The sequence below is a fragment of the Manacus vitellinus genome, unplaced genomic scaffold (assembly GCF_001715985.3).
Source record: "Manacus vitellinus isolate BGI_N305 unplaced genomic scaffold, ASM171598v3 scaffold_0_pilon, whole genome shotgun sequence".
Taxonomy (NCBI): Eukaryota; Metazoa; Chordata; class Aves; order Passeriformes; family Pipridae; genus Manacus; species Manacus vitellinus.
The window spans coordinates 38,343,170-38,363,059 of record NW_021938789.1 but is presented as its reverse complement, the minus strand read 5'-3'; the positions used below and the strand labels follow the sequence as shown (position 1 = coordinate 38,363,059).

Genomic DNA, 19,890 nt, shown 5'->3' with positions numbered 1-19,890 from the left:
CCAGCCAGACCCTGAGTGGCTGTGCATCTGAGGAGAGAGCAAGGTAGTGGCTAAGTGGAGAAACCAGTAATGTTACTGAGGCTATAAAGACTATTTTGCAGTATTGTAAGTAACCCGTATGCTTACAATGCCGTCATGGCATTTGTGTATTGCCCATCGCTTGCCTGAAATCAGGTGAATGTGGAGGGTATGGCAGTGTTCATATTGCACTGGTCATGATAAAAAATGTGTTTCAGAGCAACAGAAGAGCTGTAACTACAGCAGCCAGGCAAGGTTCACCTGCACCAATGACCTGGAGGGGGCCCATGGTGATAGGCAGGATCCATTCCCACTGCTAGTATCTGGTCTCTTCTATGGGGCCAACTGGGTGGTGGAAGAGGAGCAATTTCAGGACAGTGCTTTAGATGCTGGAAGGAAGACTGGTCATCTTTTGCTCCTTGTGCAGTGAGAAAGAGATTTCATCAGAGAATGGTCAAGGAGTTTAATTTGGTTGCTTTGAATTGCCCTCCCGAGCAGCCTGTTTTTCCTAGTCCTTCACAGGAAGGGGGAATGATAGGTTTCTAATTTCAGAGTCCAGGGTGAGGGAGTGCTCATGTCCCCCCAAGCTCTCCTGCCTCGGCTGCTTCCTGTGGTGTGTGCACCTTCCCCTTGCTGCAGGGGGCAAGGTGACAGGTGAACCTGTGGCAGCCTTTTCAAATCCCCAGCATTTCTGATCTACCTGGCCTACCCTTGCCCTCTTTGTTCAGGTTTTCATGTAAGTTCAGAGACTTGAGACACCCAGCCTCAGTTTGTATTATTCTGGGACAAAAGCTGTGGCTGCATCTTTGATACCTCAGGACTTTCTGCTGCAAAAGCAAAAGGTACTCTGCAACCACCAGACCTTTCTCCAGGAGCTGCTGCTTAACAGATTGTGTCTGCTTTGGTGCACAGGGCTCTTTTCTTTATTCTCATGCTTCTTGCTACAGCTCAAAGCAGCATGTTGGATAAGGCAAAACGCAGCTGAAACGGGACGCTGCCATGCACGCACGGTTGCCTGGCTGGTGGGAGAGAGGCTGTGCAGCCGGTGAGTTGCACATCATGCTGGTGAGACATCTTGCCTAATGTGGTGCAGGAAACTGCTCGGATGCGATGCTGAACCTGTCTGGGCTAGAATTTGTCAGCAGGGGAAGGACGGGGTGTAATTGCAAGAGAGGTGAGGGTTGTCAAAGTGTATGGTAACAAGTGAAAAAATTAAAGGTTGTGAAGAGATTAAAAAAAGGCAAAAAAAGAGGATCCCTAATAAAACTACAAAGTGAACAAAGGTACTGGCAGCTAGGGAGCAAATGAGAGCTTGCTCCTTTCAAGTGGTTGGCCAAACTGATAAGGGACAACAGCAGATTTCAGTCTAACCATGAAGGATACACAATAGCAAAAGGGAAGTGCAATGAGAGAAAGGAGGGAGTGACTGATTCATAACTGCTTGTGCCTTGGGTAACCACCACCTCCGTTCACGTCAAATGGTTTTAAGGGTCCATGCAAAACAGAATCAAGAGAATCAAGTCTCCCCACTGTGGCTGTCAGACATGTGCTGCACACTCATTTGGTGTCAGCTATTATGCAGGGTACTGAGCAGTCAGCAAGTCAGAGCTCACTAGTGACATTGTAGGTCACTTCTTAGATTTTGCCTACGTAATATATGTGGATTGCAGTTGTGGGTTGGCATTTTAAAATTAAGGTGTCCGCACATCAATAAACATACAAACAGTAAAGACTTGAACACAGAGATGATGAATATGCTAACCATATAGAAGCATAAATTGTGTAATTCATGTTTTAACTTCTTTTTAATAAGACTGGAAGAATAAGAAGCACTGTGCTGCCCTTGGGAAGAATGTAATATTGTAGAATAAGTTTTGCAGTCCCTTACTCTTTTGTGGATTTAACATGTCTGCTTAGTTTTTGTGCCTGCCTGCTGGTGCTGTGTGCCATGTGCGTCTCTGCTTTGTGTCTAAATCTTGATTCCTGGCAACTGGAGAAGGGTAGGGAGTTGAAGGGCCTGTACTTGACCGACTCCTTGACCCGTGCTTTATGTGCTTTGTTGCTATTAACTGCCTTTCTTCAATAGCTATTGTCTGATTTCTGTCTTGGTGTGTTCTGTCTTTTATTGGAGGTCTTTGCTGCAAGCCTGCTGCCTACAACTCGCGAGGTGCCTGCTGCCTGCTTAGGTATTTCTGTGGCCTGTTGCTGACCCAGTTTCTGCAGCGTTTAAACTGCCCTTTTGAAAAGGGGACATTTCTGGCCATTGTGAGCATTCTCAGTGTTGCTGGGATAATGTGACTGATCCCGCAGATGCGGATAGTCGCTTTAAAACAAACATGCACTTCTGTCCTGGTCCTCATGCTTTCAGTCTTGCTTGGATTTTTTTTTTTCTCTCCTTGTAAATAAAAACTATTATTCATGCTTTCTGGTCGTTGAAGCGGTGGGCTGTGTTTTGGTCAACGGTTTGTTCCTGGAACAATTACTGAAATGTTTGCTGTGCAGGGAGGGCAGGGCAGCACCCAGCTATATAGAGCGTACACTTCCAAATTTTAAGATAGGAACCTTTGCTTTTGTTCCCAAATTGAGGGAGCTTGTTTGGGACTTGGAGAACTGCAGGTTGCCCCATGTCTTCCGTGATTTTGTTGTGAGACCTGGTTTGGAGGTTAGGTTGTTCGGGTGCATGTACTAGGTTGGGGACAGTGACACTTGGTTGGAACACTCACACCTTTTGTATTTTCCCTTTACCCACTGAAATCTTGCAAGCTGTAGAAAGGTGTGATGAGGTGTCAAAAATGTGACCTTGTGGTAGCTGCAAATCCATGTGTTACTTACTGCTGACTGTGGTTTGGGGCAGCCTCTCAAGCTTCTTTATTCCCTCTTTTTGCCATACTCCTTCCAAAAGCCACATCTTCCATGTTGACATGATTGAAGATCTGCCTTACAAAGCCTCATCGCTCCTTTTTTAGTGTAAAATATTGCTGTGGAGTGACAGCCTGTTCAGAGGCTGGATGCACTCGCCAAACTTTCTGTCATGCTCTTAGGTCAGATGTGCTTGTCTGTCAGTATATCCAACTGTGCCCATAAGAAGGGGCAAAGTGGTTTGTGTTGGTCCTGCTCCTTGGCCCACCCGAGCTGCCCCTCTGCCCATGAGGAGGCCCGCTGGCTTCAGTGGGACTTTGTGCAGGTTCCCATGTAGGACAGTGACATTACTTTGCTTATCTTGCAGAGGAAGAAGAGTTGAGAGATGTGTGACCAGGATCAGTTAAGTACAGTTTTGGGCTGTGGAGAGAGCTTTGGCCTGTCTGAAGGAGCTTTTCCTCTCGTAGGCAGCTTGAGAAACCCCAAGTGGAGCATGCAGAAGCAGGGTGCACCCTTTCTTGCAGTGGAAACAGATGTCTGGTTTGAGGCTTGTCAAGAAACTAAAAATAGCATTACTGATTCTTTGCCTTTGGTTTCACAGGTGAGAATTTCAAGTTGGTGAACTCTGATTACCTTAGCTAAAAAGGAGGAAATGCAAGAATCTAGGGGAGCTAGAGTCTTAATATTGTACTTGATTGCAAGTACTTTTTAAAACTCATATAAAATAATCAAAAACTGACTTCCTGCTGTTTTTTTCAGCTAATTTTCCTGCTCTTCCATTTCCCACCAGCTATCCTGCTGAAGGAAGCAAACATTAACTTGTGGGCTCTAGGTTCTCCTTGCTGGAATTCAGAGCCATAACACACCTGAGGTTTCTTTGGTGGTAGACCTTTTGGTAATAAGCCTGTGAAACAGGGTGTGTTTCATATGGTTCTGCATTGTATAATAGCAGAATATTGCAGCATTTTGTATGACAGAAGAAACGGGCTAGAGCATATGCTGTGCATTGCCTTCAACAGATCCCAGATGTTTTGTAAGGACCCGGTAATTTCTGTGATAAGCGTTGTAACTACTAATCCTGCTAATGCTGAATTTTTTGTATTTTTACCAGTTTGAATTTTCTGGTATAAATTTTTTCATATCTGTTTCCTTTAAGAACATAATCTAGCAAATTATAAATATACAGTAGTACTTAGGAGTAGGTCAGAAATATACACTTTGAGTGTGCTTGCTTTTATTAATAGCACTAAGTCATGGAGCTGTCTTTCCATTTTGCACACCAGAACCCAGAGCACCGAGTGACACAAGACAGGCGAGCTCAGCAAGCTGTTCTTTTCAAAAGGGGCAGCTGGGGGAATTTTGAAGGCTGTTTGCATGGTGCCCTGTCACCATGGGGGTTTACTGGCTCTAGGAGAAAATGTGGAAATGATCCGATGCTGTGGAGGAGGATTCTCCCTTTCTTTTCCTTCCTGCAGGAGGGGATCTACTTTGAAGTATAACTGGAGTTTTGTATGGGGAGCTGGGGAAAAAAGCTCTTAGTTTGAGAGTAGGTTTATATGACTGTTGAAGCATATAGATGAGGGTGGAAATGAACAGTGCTGTCAGTTAATAAAATGTGAGTGAACAATAAAAGTAGTCTGCAATTTTTTTATTGCTGTTTTTAAGAGGTTCTTCGTAAGAAAAAGTTTCTGTATTTTATGTCCTGTCTAAAAAAATATACCACACATTACATATGTAAGATGACATCGATCCAGTAGGTTACAGCACCAGAACAAAAAGCTTTGTTAAGTGACACCAAAACATTTGGAGGGGGACTAAAGAGGTGGAAAACAAGAACAAGAGAGTGATGCTCCTGTAAGATGGAGGTGTTGATTTGGGGTCAAAGCTACTTTTTCAGTGTTGCTATTTGGCTAGTGACTTATCTTTAACGTTTCATCCTTAAGATTTGGTAGTGGCCCATGGGATATGGGGGAGCAACTTGTTTCCCTGCTGTATGTAGGACAACTGTGTAACCATAGCTTCACCTTGCAGCACCATGCTTAAAGTACCTTTAAGAAAAGTGTAGCGTTGCTTCTTCTCCTTATATTTTTATTGGCATCATAATTTCACATTCATATGGTATGGCTTATGAAAATGCTTTTCAATGACATGAAAAATCAGGTATTTTTTAGAAATCTATTTGTCGTAGTTTGGACATGCTTCACAAAGTCTTGTGTAAGTTTCATTTGCTAGAGGAGATAATTAAGTTTTTAATAAATTTAGCACTAATTTTTCTCCTTATAAAACTGAAACATAGCAGTGAGAAAGCTGATCTTGGTGTGTTACTCAAGCAAATGTTTGGGAAAAGGATTTTTTAAGTGGTGCATGGTTCTGAGTTTTTGAGACATACTTTGCTAGCATCTTATCATTTTGTAGAATAAATTACTGCCCAGTGCATTGAAACTACATATTGTAGTGTTTGCTTTTTTGCATTTGTAACATTTGAGGCTGTCTGTTAAAGTGCTGTGGAAATAACTTCTTCAGTTTTCCATACTGAGCTTGTATTGGTTGCTTGTTTTCATAGACTGACTTAAACAAGGCATAGTACTGGATCCTCATGGGCAAATTACTGTTCATAAAGGTTAATGCTCAAAGATTATACTTTGTTTTTAAAAATTTGGGCTGAAATTCACAAACCAGAAAAAAATGAAGAGTCCAGACTGATGTTTTCCACTGTTGTGTCAGATGTACTTTTTGTAGCTGGTATCAGGTGCACTGTTCAGACTGTCCACACCTAAGGAAATAAATTAAAAGCAGAAGTTATTACTTTTAAAGTGCTAGGTCTGAGTTTTCTTATATTTGCTTAGCTTTCTTTTTAGTTAGTGTTCTTCTTAGTTTTCCTGGATGGTAGTGGTGGTGGGGAGGTGTGAGGAAGGATAGTGGGGGTTTTTTATTACTTAATGGGTTCAATGTAAAGGTTTCCTGTGGGCTGTAAAGAACTACAAAGCAAATACGTGCCTTCACTGCCCTACAGGCCTTTACTCTTTCATTATAAAAAGAAACTAAAAGGCTTGGATTAATGTAGAAACAGAAAAAGCAGCTCCCATGGGAAGATTATTACTCTTAATTGCTGTAGAAAGATTATCACTCTTAATTATTAAGCAGGTCAAGCGTATCAATGACCACAGAGCTGTTTCATGCATTTTGCTGAACTGCCCTAACTTAAAATGGTTTCTGTCAAGATAGAAGTTTTTGACTGTGGCTGGTAGGAGAAAAAGGAAATGGTTGGGTGCAATGATATTTGACAAGAATGTAACTTCCTATTGCCATGAGCTTTGCAGCCCCACAGTGCTTCCTGTCAGTGCCTCCCTCTTTTCTCAAGGCAGGAGCCAGATTTCCCCAGCCAGAGAACTAGTCTCTCTGGCATGTGAAACACTTGAAGGAGGGTTGCTGCTGACTTGACAGAAGTTGACCCTTTGCTCTTCGTCATGGGGACAATTTTTTGAGTAAAATTGGGTGTGCTTGATGAAATGAATTTTTACTTTAATTGGTGAAAACAGAATTGCAGTTGCTGCTTTGAAAAGGTGAAGTCTGTTTTCACGTGGATGTCTTCCTTCTATACTGGTATCCTGTAGACATGCTGCAGGAACAGCAAACATGTTCATTGTTACTTTTATGGAAATTAATTTAGTTGTGGCAGGTGTGATAGAATTGGTATTTGTTTCTTCTGAAATATTTACCTCTTCCTTTGTTCAATTCCTAATTATGTTAGTACAGGACTATGCTTAAAAACTGCCCTTGCCACTAAAATTTTCTGTTGTCATTTTGCCATTGCAAGGACAGAAATACGGACTTAGCTACCTAGTAAGTAAACATGCTTGTGTTCTTGTTAGGTAGAAGGTGGGTGGTTTTGTAACCTATCTTCTGACTTTTTTAAGGTTCTTTTATCCTGCCTCTTTCATGAGGCCATGCTATGAATTTTGAACTACTTTCAATAAAAGGCTTTGAAAACTGTGGGTAGGGAATGGTGATTTAAATTTCATGGTATTTCAGCATAAGTCTTACAGGTGGTGCTTTGTTTTTAGCTGGAGAAGGCAGCATGTTGACACCATGGAAACCTTTTCTCTAGGTCCTTCTCCTTGTACTCTTTCTCTAGGGTTCATGTTTTCAAAGTGTCTGAAAAAGGTTGTGAGCAGCACATCTTATTTGAAAATGTTTCGTTTTCGGTTTAGAGACTGTGGGCCAGAGTTTGGCTAGACAGAGTGATCTTTCAGAAATGTGGAGTCTCATAGCTTCTCTTGAAGGGATTTTGAGTTGTGGAAGTTGAGCAGTGTTCTTCAGAAAGCAGCCATTTATTTGCATGTATTAAATAGGCCAGGGTGCTTCAGGTTTGAGTGCCTTTCTTAATGCTAATGAATTGAGTAAGATAGGTAAAAATTAACATTGCAGCAATTATTCGTGATCTTAGTGGCAGCTTTTGAAGAACAAACTTGTGTTTTGCAGGCAATTTAAATGTTCTTCGGGTTTTTTTTGGAGGGTTTGGCAACTACAGGATAAGTAAATTGCTGAAAAAAGTGAATTTGGCTATAAAGTTTTGAGGTTTAGAAAGGAAAAGAAATAGCATGAGCTGCCTTTGGGATTTGGGTTTTTATTTTGCATAGTCATGGGCTAGAAGCATTCTTTAAAAAGACATGAAATGCAGTATTTTCTCACAACCCCATAGGTCCAGGACCTGGTAGTTAAATAAATATAAAATGTCAAGAATACCAAGACTCCTGATGAAGCCAAAACTGTGTGTTTCTATTAGGCAAGTAGCTCTTTTAATTTGTCTTGGGAAGAACTTAAAAGAAAAGTGTAAACTGTATTGTTTCTGAAATTTCAAATTTAACAGAAGATTACTGACTTCTTAAAAAAAGATAAATTGTAAAGAAGCTTAAAAAAGAGAAATGTGAGCTAAAGGTTTTACTCTAAGTACTTATAGTTCACCTATGGAATATTGCAGAATGAAAAGGCAATTGTTGAATTATATGAAGCCAGAAGTATAATGAAGGTAGGTGTTCTGCTTGCCAGGATATTTGGGATTTGCTGGCAGTGGTAGAGGTGCTTCAGAGGAAAATATGTTTGGTGTGCATTTTGATCTAGCAGGCCCTGTACACTCATCCAAAACAAATAACTTAGGTACTGTCTGTCCAAGATGCCCACAATATACATGATCCCCCTGGACCATCTCTAGAGAGTGTTGGTTATTGCTTGAAATTTGGGAGGCTAAAGAATTTCGAAATAAGAGGTTTCAGAAAAGAATTCCAAATGAACTCAAGTCATTGTGAATTAATGTCTTAGTTTACTACAGATTGCAGTTATTTCAGAAGTTGAGGACTTACTTATGGGAGGGAGTAATTCTGTTCTGCTGTTAAACATGCTTTACTGTGGTGCTTGTGCTACTAAAATACAAACCACAGGTGCAGCTGGAGAAGAAAACCTTTTCACCAGGATGCTTGCTGTAGAACTTTGTACCTCCCTGCTCATCATCTCCACTAGGTTTCTTCACAAGCCTTAATTTCATTTTTATTGTGGTTTGCATTTAACTTCTTTGGGCATTTTTCAAGGAGACTGGGTGTGAGGATAGGGAGAAAAACCAGGTTTTTTAATCTGTGTGTCTCCATTTACATCCCATTGAGAAATGTGAGATTTAAGGGCTGTACTGTGAGATACTGTAAGGTTGATGATTGCCATTTTGTAATAAATAAAACTGATGCACTGCTGGCTTAGGTTCTGTGAATTCTGCCAATGGTTTGTGTAAATGTTATTGCAGAATTTGGTAGGCAAAGGGAGCACAGGCAGCGAGAGGAGAGAAGGTTGCTCGGGAAGACAACTTAAGGCAGTGGAAACACCAGGGCTAGAGTAATGGAGCAGAGGGGGCTGCTCGAGTTGCTGGAGGAGAGCAATGCACAAGGGACCAAGTTGAAGTAACAGAATGGTTTGTGCTTTACCCATTGAGCTAGGTGTACCTACCTCTTTATTTCACTACCTTGGGAAATAAACTAAGTAAGCTCGTTGAAACGCTTGTGAGCAGGTCTTGGCTATATGCTGCTTCAGAAGTTTAAAAAATAATAGTTTAAGAAAAGAAAGAAAATAATAACATTGCTAGACCTGTCTTCCTCTTTAAATTGTGACTTTGGCCAGAAATCATGGGATTTGCTTTTAGAGAGGCTGTCATATCCATTTCACTGTTGGGGTTGTTTGTTTGGTTTTTGGTGGGGTTTTTTTTGTTTTGTTTTAGTTTAGGGCTTTTTTTGTGTGTGTTTTGGTTTGGTTTTTTTTTTGATTTAGCTCCCCTTTTCTTTTTTCCTGTAGCCAGAACATGCAAAATAGCAAGCATGTGTGCCCTTGCTCGTTGATGGGTCACACTGTTTTGACCTTTCCTGCTTTCCAGAGTCTAGGATTCAGTCCCTGATGTACACAGTAGTAGTAGTTCAGAGGAAATAAAGATGACCAACCTTCTTCCAGAATCATAGAGTGGTTTGGGTTGGAAGGGACCTCAATCTGGTTCCAACTCCCCTGTCATGGACAGGGACAGCTTCCACTAGACCAGATTGCTGAGAGCCTCTGACCAGCTTGGCCGTGAGCACTTCCAGGGATGGGGCATCCACAACTTCTGTGGGCAACCTGTTCCAGTGCCTCACCACCCTCACAATAAAGAATTTCTTCCAGAAGCAGCACAGCTCTCTGGTAAAGCATGTAAGAGAATTCCTCACAATGGGTTGTGAATCCCAAGCATTCAGAAGCAGTGAGTCAGTCCTCCCCCTCTTCCCTAAACAATGCAGTGCTAAAAATAAGGATGCTTTTTTCCTTCTAGTTTTTCAGTGTTTGAAATTCATGTTTGTGTTCTTTTGCCTGCTGGTCATTCTTTTTCTTTAAAAAATAAAAAAAAAATCTAGAAGGACTGAGTGGTTCATGTGTTGTCACAGGTCGGTACGGGGCAGCAGGAGAAGTCTTGCAGGTCTCTTGAGCTGAGGTGGCAAGCATGACTGCACTTCTCCAGGTGCCAGAGCCCTACAGGGACACGCCATGTATAGCTTGCCCATGAGGTCTGTAGAGTTGTTGCAAGCTGAACTAGTTTCTGGTTTCTGAGAACTCTTTCTGCCTGTAGGAAGGAAGATAAATTTGGTTACAAAAAAAATCACAATTTAAAACTATTCCTTTTCTGGTTTTGGCAGAGTTGTCTTGATGGTAAACTGAAGTTTTAATTTTGTATTTCCAAACAATTTCGTAATCTCTTTCAAAACTACTGTATGTCTTTTAGGAGCTGCAGTTTAACCTTCTTAATACTGCTTGGTTCTTTTACTGCCTTTGGTAAAGGGAAGGTTGAGAGAAGAAAGGGACTAGGCATGGGATAAACAAAACTTTGCATGGGTTCTGCAGAAGACTTTGGTTCAGCTGCTTTTTCTGTTTTATGTCAGTTTCCTCTTAATAACAGGTTTTCATTTGTCAAAATAATTTCTTTTCATCAGCTGTAATCAGAATGATTAAAAGTATTTGGATCTGGTTGTTTCCGTATGTGTTCCATTCTGCTTTTTTTTTATCAGGTGTAGTCTAGAGGAATGAATCTAAAATTAGTCTTTAAATTAGGGGGTTTAAATTTCCTATTCTGTTTCAGTTTACGTAAAAGAATTGTGCTTTCCTGTACAATACATGCACACTTTTGTATCTCAAAACCTCATCTTGTGGGTTAATTAACATTGCTACACTGGTGGTATGAAGTGCCAAAATGCTGAGCATAAGTCACATTTTACTTTTATCAGTATACTGAAAAATAAAACAGTACTGCCTAAACAGATTCACTCAAAAAGGACTTCTTGTGTGTTTAAGAATCCAGTCCTTTTTGCCTGCTGCTTCCAAGAAAACCCTGCAGCCATAAAGCAAAAAACTCGACAATAAAATGCCTTCCCCCAGCTTGCTATTTCATCATCTACTGTGAACAAAGGGTGCAAAAAGGAAGGAAGAAGAGAGAGCACCAAGTAGCAATTATGATTATTCTCAACTACAGACGCTGCTATATGAATCATCGGATAATATGCATGCTAAGATAATATAAAGTAATCAATTAAAGTGAAGAAATAAAGATACAAGGAAGACTTAAAGGAGCTAATAGAAGAAAAAGGAATATTTGGATCAACTTGCTTCGAGGAAATGTCCTTCACTCCTGGTCAAATGCAGTTTATTCTGCAGATTGAGTGTTTTATGTGTGTAATTAGATTAATCAACTCAGTTTTAAAGTTTCATTAAAAAAGAGCAAAACAAAAATATGCCAATGCAAACCGCGGCAATTTATTCAGAATAGATTTGGTCATTTTTTTGCATTTTTAGGATAAATATTTGTCTTGTGATTTTGGCCAGTAAAGTATGAATAAATCTGCTATGAAGGATGACCTATTTCTGTTGAACTTTGGGGGAAATAAAAGGATTTTGCTTACTTCAAACAAATGTTTGTAATATACATTGCATAAAAATTTTAGAGTTTCGGATTGTAAATGAATACATAAAATCATACTGACCTGGTTGCTTACCTGTTTTTACTTAACACGTTGAACACTAACGGATCTGAAAGAAGCAAGGGCAAACAATTTCAGTGGTATATTTCACAGTGCTCTCAGCATCCCTGTATTAGCATCCCCTTTTGTTAGTCCCACATCAACAGGACACCAAAATGTTCTTTCCTGGAGCAGGAAACATTGTAAAAGGCTGGAACCTCTCCATGTTCTCAGCTGCCCTTTTCCCTACAGATAAGCACCTCTGGAGCTTCTCAGTGGAGGGAATGTGATGGCTTCACATTTTACAGCTCATGTACCTTTTAAAAAACAAGAACAAAACCCTCTGAAATTGCTGCCCTGGAGTTATATGTTTCTCTGCTTCCACAGGTGGTTGAGGGTGCTTGCATTCCTCCATCCTCCTTTTCTCCCCTGGTGTCACCCCTCTTCCTCATCTCACCTTCCCCTCCAGCCCCTTTTTTTTCTGCTCCACATCCACTTTTCTCCCCAGCAGGTGTTCCTGATGCTGGGGGTTGTGTGCCCACTCAAGATTTGTCCCTCCCTGCTGGGTGTTTTCTGTGAATTGGAGTGATGAGCTGGAGCTGCAGGTTTCATGGGCTTACCCTCTCCTTCCCTACCAGAACCTTCCCCCAAATCTTCCTTGTGCTCTAGGTGACAGTATGGTGCCCTCTCTCACAGCTCAGTGTTTCAGTTGTTCTTACTCTTTTTTTTTCCCTGGAAATGGATGGGTCAGATTTTTAAATATGTGGATGGAGAGGAGGAAAGGCATTGAATTGTTGGACTGGCAAGTGATAACAGCACCAGTTAAATGAGGTTTTTGATACAAAAGGCTATTAGCACTGAGTATTTAAAATAATTACCAAGAATTTCCTTCCCCTCTTCTGTTTCTTTCTCCTGTTTCCCTCCAGTTCACTTGTGCTTAAAAATGTTCTCTGAAATGTTGGAATTGAAGTGCTCTATCAAAATCTGTCATTCAGAAGATGTTGTTCAGCTGGTCTGCCAAAAAAAAGAGAGGCCATGGAGTATGGAGTCCAGCTTTGTGAAGTGGCATGCTTAATGGAATGTTAGCTGATTTTAATAGCAATGAAAGAGTCATTGGAAACCAGTTTCTTTCTGTTAGGAAGAGGTCTGTTTCTCCACATTTGTTGTTTCAAGACTTCCATTCTTAAGCAGATATTTGTGTCATTCCCAGGCCTGTAACATTCTCATGAAACAATCCATGTACTTTTTTGGACATGTCATCTGTAGCCAAAAGAGTAATTTTTGGCATAACTTGAGATGAATCTCTTGGTGAAATGAGGTCCTTAAAAAAAATAATTTTTTTTGTTAAAAACTGACTTCAAAATTGAAATGTCTTAATAAGTTGCCTTAGTTTATTTCTCTGTCAGGTCCCCCACAGAGAACTGAATGTGCTGAATTGTGTTTGGAGCACAGGGATGCAGAATGGTGTTCTGCCAGCTTCCATCTGCCTTTAAGAGACTTGCAGTAACACACTGGAGAAGTGCACTTCTGATGTAGATGGGCCTGCCTCTTTCTCTCTATAGCAGTGCCTTTCAAAATGCTTCCTAGTTGTTCAAAGTGTGGTGAGCAGAATGTTTCCCTGCCCGTTCCCACTATTCCAACCTGTCATCCTCTCCCTTGAGGGAAAAACCCCCAACCCAAAACAGTGGTAGATCTCTTTCCACTAGTCCTACTGTTGAAGAAACTCAGCTCTCAAGTTATGTTTTGGCAGTGCTTTGGGGCCACTGATAAGCGGTGCAGATGCCCTGGAGCTGGACAGCTGCTGGGTGATGGGCACACTGCCATAGGAATGTGGCTGTTCTGCTTTTGGGGCCAGGCTGGGGCTTGAAGCAATTTGGCAGCTTTTGTGGGGTGCAGAGCACAAGCTGAATGTCTTATAACCATGGGACCATTCCTGGGCAAGCAGTGTGCTGGAATGCTCCGAAGTTATCTCCATGCTCAGGAGCCAACTCAGAACCCGCAGAGTTTGTTAGCTGAGGCTTAGCTTCAGCCATTCCAAGTCCAGGCTACCTTCTCCAGAAGGGGTGGATTGCAGCCTTGGGATCTTCCTTCTGCTGCTCTCACAGGCTTTTGTCATTTTCTGACTAGTATAGGGTTGGCTGAACAATAATACCGTGCATTTTTGAGACCTAGTGCTACAGTGTGGCCGTGTTCACCCAAACCAAATGAAATGCAGTTTCCTACACACAGAGCTGGATTTTGCACGCAGTTGGTGCATTTGGTACCTATTGCAGAGAGCGAGGGTTGAGAGGAAAAGCTCTAGAGCTCTCTAGAAGGAAGGTTAGTAAGTCTTGAAGAGCCTCTGCCAATTACATGAATTGGCAAAGAGAGGCACTCAGATTCTTGCTTTCTCAGCAAGGATTTTTCTGGTGGGAAAAGGTATTTTAGCAGAACCTGTGAGGTGCTAGAAAATTAAGTGGTGGGGGGGTTCAAGATTGTACTGTAGTGGCTTAACTTTTATTCCGCTGTATATATGTGTGCATATATGAAAATTATCTGAGGACCTTTAAGAAATGTGCCTTCCCCAAATGTCTGTGGCTTTTACTATAGTAGTAATTTTAATTTGTGTGTGTTTACAACGGTACTCAGACTTTCCTTCTGGGTATGTCCTTGAGGCTGATTTTTGGAAGGGGAAGGAGTTGCTGATTGCTGCGGTGTTTCTAGGAACAGAACAAGAGCTGACTGCAGCAGAGACAAGGTGGTTGGAAGGAGACTCTCAGTAGCAGCTCCTCAGGAATGCTACCTGGATATTGCATTCCTCCTGCTATAGCAGCAAGGAATTTTCTCCCTTGTGTGAGTCTGTGTTTTCATAGAAGCTATCGACTTTCATAATAATAAGTTATGATTTTTCCTGACTGGTAATAAATTATGATTTCTCTTTTGCTTTGGAATATAGGAGCAGAATTGTGTACGCACTAATGTATATTATAGGTGTAATGTTACAGAACTACATTTTAAAATTTGGAACCAATTAACATTATGCAAAGCAGCAGGATGACTAGTGAGACCATAGTCCATCTCTCCCTTCCCAGACTCAATTCTTACTAGGATGCTTATTAGCATCATCCAGTGAAGATGAAACTGGTTCTGCCTAGGCAACGTGCAGACTGCTTCTGGGGAAGATTTTAACACTGTAGCACTGGGTCTGTAGATGTAATGAACAAGTGCAGGGCTTTTTTTTTTACCACTGTGGTTGTTGGGACTTGCGGAGGACATGTTTTAATTGATAAAATGGTGAAGATGTCCTGGGATTTCCATATTATAGGGTGTCAGCTGATGTTGAAATAAGCTAAAAATGTGGTAGAACTGATGGAAACTTCATTGTGAATTTTCCTAGGGCAAAGGAAAGATGATGGTGTATGTGTTTCACAGTATTTCTTACTCTTTTTTTGCATAGAAGAAATGAAGACTGGGGATCTGCTCCATGCTGGTGTAGTTTTCATTCCTCAGGACTCTTTTTAGTTGTTTTCCCTCCATAGTTTACTGCACAGCCCCATAAACAGGTGTATCACTGTGACTAGGGAAGTATGTGCAAGGAAGGGAGGTTGTCCAAACCAGCACTGCCTCTATAATGAGATACTTCTCAAACTGCACTTTTGATTAGCATGCGCTTTCCTTTATTAAATGGTCAGTCTTCCAGCAGTGAGAGGATGAAAAGTTTTGGAAATACTGTGTTCAGAACATAAAGAGTTAAGAGTCTGTACTGTATATTCCTTTCCTGCAAAGTGTAGTATCATGCCCACTAAATATTAATTGTGCTGCTTTTCTCTTCTTTTCAGCTTCCCAGCAAAGATGCCTCCAAGTGGGAAGGCCTTACATTTTCACCCATCAGTTCTGCATTTTGGAATGCAGTGAGTATCTTATATTATTCTTATTTTAGTTAATAATGAAGTGTGGAGGAACAGCTATACTGAGCTCCATTTGGGTAAAGAGCATTAGTTGAGGTCATGCATCCTCTGAAAAAAAGAGAAGTAGTAAGTAATTGCCATGGAGTTGGAACTGCTTTTCTTGCCTCGCACTGCTTTGTAAGTTAAAATCAGCATAGTTCTAAGAAGGAGAAAAAGGTAGTAGGGAACTGTAATGTGTGTTCTGGGTATATTTCAGGGGAATCTGCATGGATGTGAAATCATTACTTCATGCTAGTTGTTAATTTTTTGAAAGATTGCCTTCCTAGTGGAGAGAGAGCTTGTTTCCTTTAACTTCTAAAAATGAAATCCAGAAAGTCCCGGGCAAACCATAATGGTGGAATACATGAGATTTTTTTCTTAGGTCTCTTTTAAGAAAACTTTAAAAAATTATTCTTAAATGATAATCAGCTTTTGGTCTGTTGGTAACCAGAAAGAAACGCAGTCCCCTTGTGAGTTAAAGGAATGTTTCAGAGGATGCACTGGAGGAATGTCTGAGATGTTGGGTTTTAGGATGTACTAGCTTAAGCAAAAACTTTAAAAGAATCATTGCTTTAGCTGACAAAATAAGGCTTGCTTATATAAACCTTTTTTATTCAAAACTTTGTGCTTTGTAAGGGTTATTTTTTCCTTAAACTCCCAGTGACTCCAGTGAGTTTTGTCTAAGTGCACCTCTCCTGTCCCAGTGTTACATATTTACCTTTGTACACTAAAGGCAAAATTTATTCAACATGTTTCCAGAGATAAGTTACAGCTAGGTAATTGTTGCAGATGAACACCTTTGAGAGTGGTTTGTGTTTGTTGCTTTTTTTCATACACTGCCTGTGCTTATAATGTGAATAATTTATCTTTTTTTTCCCCCCTACTTTAGGTTATTGGGGTTACCCAGAGCTAAAATGCTACATGCCTACAATCCTAGTAGAGATAGAGATGTTGTAGTCAATTCAGTGTTTACAGCTACTAGACAGTTTCATGTGTCTCCTGCTCATAGCCGGGTGAGTGTTGATGTACTTTTGGAAACTATGTAGTGGCCAAGTGCCAAGCCTTCGTGCTTCCTTTGGCACAAGCTCTTCATTCTGTGTTTTCTCTTCGTGCTTTTTTGTAGGACCTCCAACTCTTTCTCTGTTTTGCTAGTGGTTTTTTTTACTCCCTTCTACTTAGACTGGTATGGGATGAGACATCCAAAACCTACAGTAGGAAATGTGTTTGACAGTAACAGAGGAAGAGAAGAATTTTTCAGTGTTAGAGAGGCTGTTTAAATCTCGTTCTATTCTGAGCAGCATTATACAGTGATCCACAGGCCATGTGGGTGTTCTACAGCCTTGAATTTTCAGTCTTTTGAATGGTCTTGCATATTCCTCCAAAAAACCTACAGTGAAATGTTTTATGCATTTCATATTGCAATTATGACCATAATTGCCTTTATGATCTAAGACCATTATTTCAACTGATTTGTTAAACAATGTATAACAGTATAATGCATATTAAAAGTGAATTACTGTGATCTCGGTTTGTGAAACACAGATTTTATCCTCTGCTGATGCACAAAGGGGTTTTATTAGGTTTTCATCTGATTTGTGCTTTTACTATGGCTGAGTGGTTATTACTGTGCAGACATAAATGTCATTGTTCTTTCAGTTAGACTATCTGGTTACTAATGGTGTTGCCTAAGTTCAGCTTTAACTCACTTGACTGTGTATCACAGGGGGATTGATTCACTTTGTAATAGCCATCTGTATGTGGGGAAGTGTTTTTGTGCATGCAGAGGCTGTTGGTGATGCATGGTTAACAACTTACACAAAAAGAAGCCTTGACCAATGAGGCCCGAGCTAGCTGAGAAACTCCAGCCATTCTTTGGCAAGCTACTGCATGGTTTCAGTTCTTCTCTGTGGTGAGAGTTGAGAGTTGTGGACAGGTGAAACTTCTCAGCACTGAAGTTCTGCTTAGTGAGATCTACAGATAAAGGTGTATGTGTGGAAATATCCACTGGGCCGTGTGACTGATTGGTGGGTGTGTGATCACTGGCACCAAGCAAGCAAGCTTCTTTGTGATCTCTGCAGGTGATTCCAGCGATGGGAAAGGTGTCTTTCAGAGTACTCTTCCTGCCGACAGAAGAAGGCAGTATTGAAAGCTCATTATTTATAAATACCTCATCTCATGGAGTACTTTCATGTCAGGTAACCAGTCTTGTTTTTAGCTTGAGTTTTGGATTTACTTGTGTTTTATAAAGTGAGTTTCATATTTTTAGAGACTGTCAAAATTTGTTGAATTCCTGATAAAAATCAGGTGGGGTAATATCAACAATACATCTCTTTTACCAGATCATGCTAGTCTCCTGATCACGTACATGTATGTGGTTAAAATTGCTACTGTTAGTGGGGCTACTTGTGGTTGTAAAATGAAGTGTGTGTGCGTACCTACAAGATCATTGTCTAGTTGGTTTCATATACTACTGCAGTCTAGAATGCACTGTGCTGGAATGCATTTGTTATGAAGAGCCCATTAGAAAATATTTTAGGTGCTTTTCAGCTACTCTGCAGGATTTTATGTAAACACATTAGAGATGTAGCACAGGGTGAGAAATTTAGGCCCTTGAAACATGAAAGTAGAAGTAAGGGTTGTGCATTAAAGCTGTCTGTTATCTAATTAACTAGTGAACTCCAGCAGGTCTTTGGCTTTTTAAAAATTTTATGAGGGACATTATATACTGCAAATTCTTGACTTTTATTAATTTGTTAAAGAAAAATTTTAACTCTGAACAGAGTGATTTATAAAACAAGATGAGCTTTAATCAGTCATTTAGCTATTTCATCTTCATACTTTGATACTGTGCTGGAAAACAAAGCTCCTTAAATTGAAGCTTAGGTAAGTTCAATTGAAATACATGTTTTGTAATACAAACTTTACATTTATCTAGTATTTATTAGAGGAAATGCCACATTTGACAGGAACATTTCATTAAGGATGAGGAAAAAGTGCATTATAAAGTGATTGGCCTTTTCTTTTTGACATCCCTCCTCTCCTTGTGCTCACTCCTGAGCATTTATTGCCCGGTCAGCTCAGCCAGGGCCTTTTCAACAAGTTGTAGGGAAGCAGTTGTCAGTGCCACCTAAAAATCAGTTTGTTTCCTATTGGGCTGAGGCAAAAATCAGTAGCAGACTGGTTTTCGTGGACATTTTCACCAGTGACCTGAAACAGAGGAAGTAGGTGCCATTGATTTCAACTTGCATTAGGTTTAAGAGTTTCAAAATCAGGCAAACTCAAGTGTTTGATGCACAGTTACAGTGCTTTTGAGAACCCCAAAGTCTTGAAATGTTTGATGTCTCTAGTGCATTTATACAAGAGTATGTACAGAAGAATCATCCACATGGAGATGAGTTACCATTATAGTAAAATGTACTTTGTAAATACCTTCATTAAAAAAACCCCACATTCCCTCTCATCTGGTATTTTCTATCTGTAGTCAGAACTCTTAAGTGAACATAGAATGCATTTTATTATCCTCTTAATTAAAAAGATGTGGGATTTTTCTATTAAAAAATAATAAATCTTTCCATACATGTGAAAAAACACAAGTAATTTTTCTTAACCTCTGATGATGCCCCCCTCCTCAATGTCTCCTGGCTCCACATGCAGCCCCCCAGTTATCGTGCGTCTCATGCTCATAAACTAATCTTGGTGGAGCAAAATATAAATGCAGTAAAACCATACAACTTAAAAATCTTACAGTGTTCTGAAAATTGCAGACTTTGAAAACCAAAATGATCAGAAATTATTTTACTCAGTTTTTAGGGTAGATGGTGATATATGTATTGTAATTGCCTGAAGAATAGCAGGAGAATTTAGGTACTTTCTTTTTGGGATAACCTGATACTCTGCTGGTGTGTGTCTTTGTAATAGTGCCTGAATGAGTGAAGACTCTAAAGTGCTATTTATGTGTATGGTTACTTTCTGCATTGGAACTTTATGTCTATAAATTGTCTTTTGAAAGAACCTAATGTGAAAAACTGATCTGTTTCTTGGGAAGATTGTTATTATTAGCAAAATAGTTTTGTAAGTTGCTGCTATAAGTGAAATACTGGATGTTGATGTAATGAACTTTTTTTTAACACCAGGTTTTTGGAACAGGAACTCTGATGTCTTCTCCAGAAGAACCTAAAGTGCAGCTAGCAAATGCCTACTTACTGCTTCCACACATTCAAAACGTCCAGGCATCACACACACTGGTACAGTATACGTTTTGAGTGGAGATGGAACCTAAATCTGCTTAACCATAGGAGATTTTTGACCCCAGGTTGTTGGGATGCAAGGAACATTAATAAAAAAATCTGAGTACCAGTGGCTGCAAGAGAGAAATTGGTTTCTGTGATCAGCTGCTTTTATAAAACAGTCTTTGACATTTAAACTATTTGCACTTGTTCTTGTCCATGCTCCTGTGCTGGGCTGTTCTCTCAGTTGTGCTGACGAAACTAGCTCAATGGGTTTTTGTCAGGTAGTATCTGAAAGTCGTAGGCATGGTGTTTTGAAGTTCAGTCTGAATCCCTGAGTAGTGAAGTTTT

The 19,890-nt window shown here is 40.3% G+C and overlaps 1 protein-coding gene across 1 annotated transcript in view; it reads left to right on the top strand.

Annotated features, from left to right (window-relative positions):
* Window positions 1–19,890, top strand: part of TMEM131L (transmembrane 131 like) — a 77,145-nt gene that overhangs the window by 19,437 nt on the left and 37,818 nt on the right. The window contains 4 exon segments of the mRNA XM_029959952.1: window positions 15,206–15,277; window positions 16,203–16,326; window positions 17,392–17,508; window positions 19,447–19,557. Of these exon segments, the coding sequence (XP_029815812.1) occupies window positions 15,206–15,277; window positions 16,203–16,326; window positions 17,392–17,508; window positions 19,447–19,557 (424 nt within the window).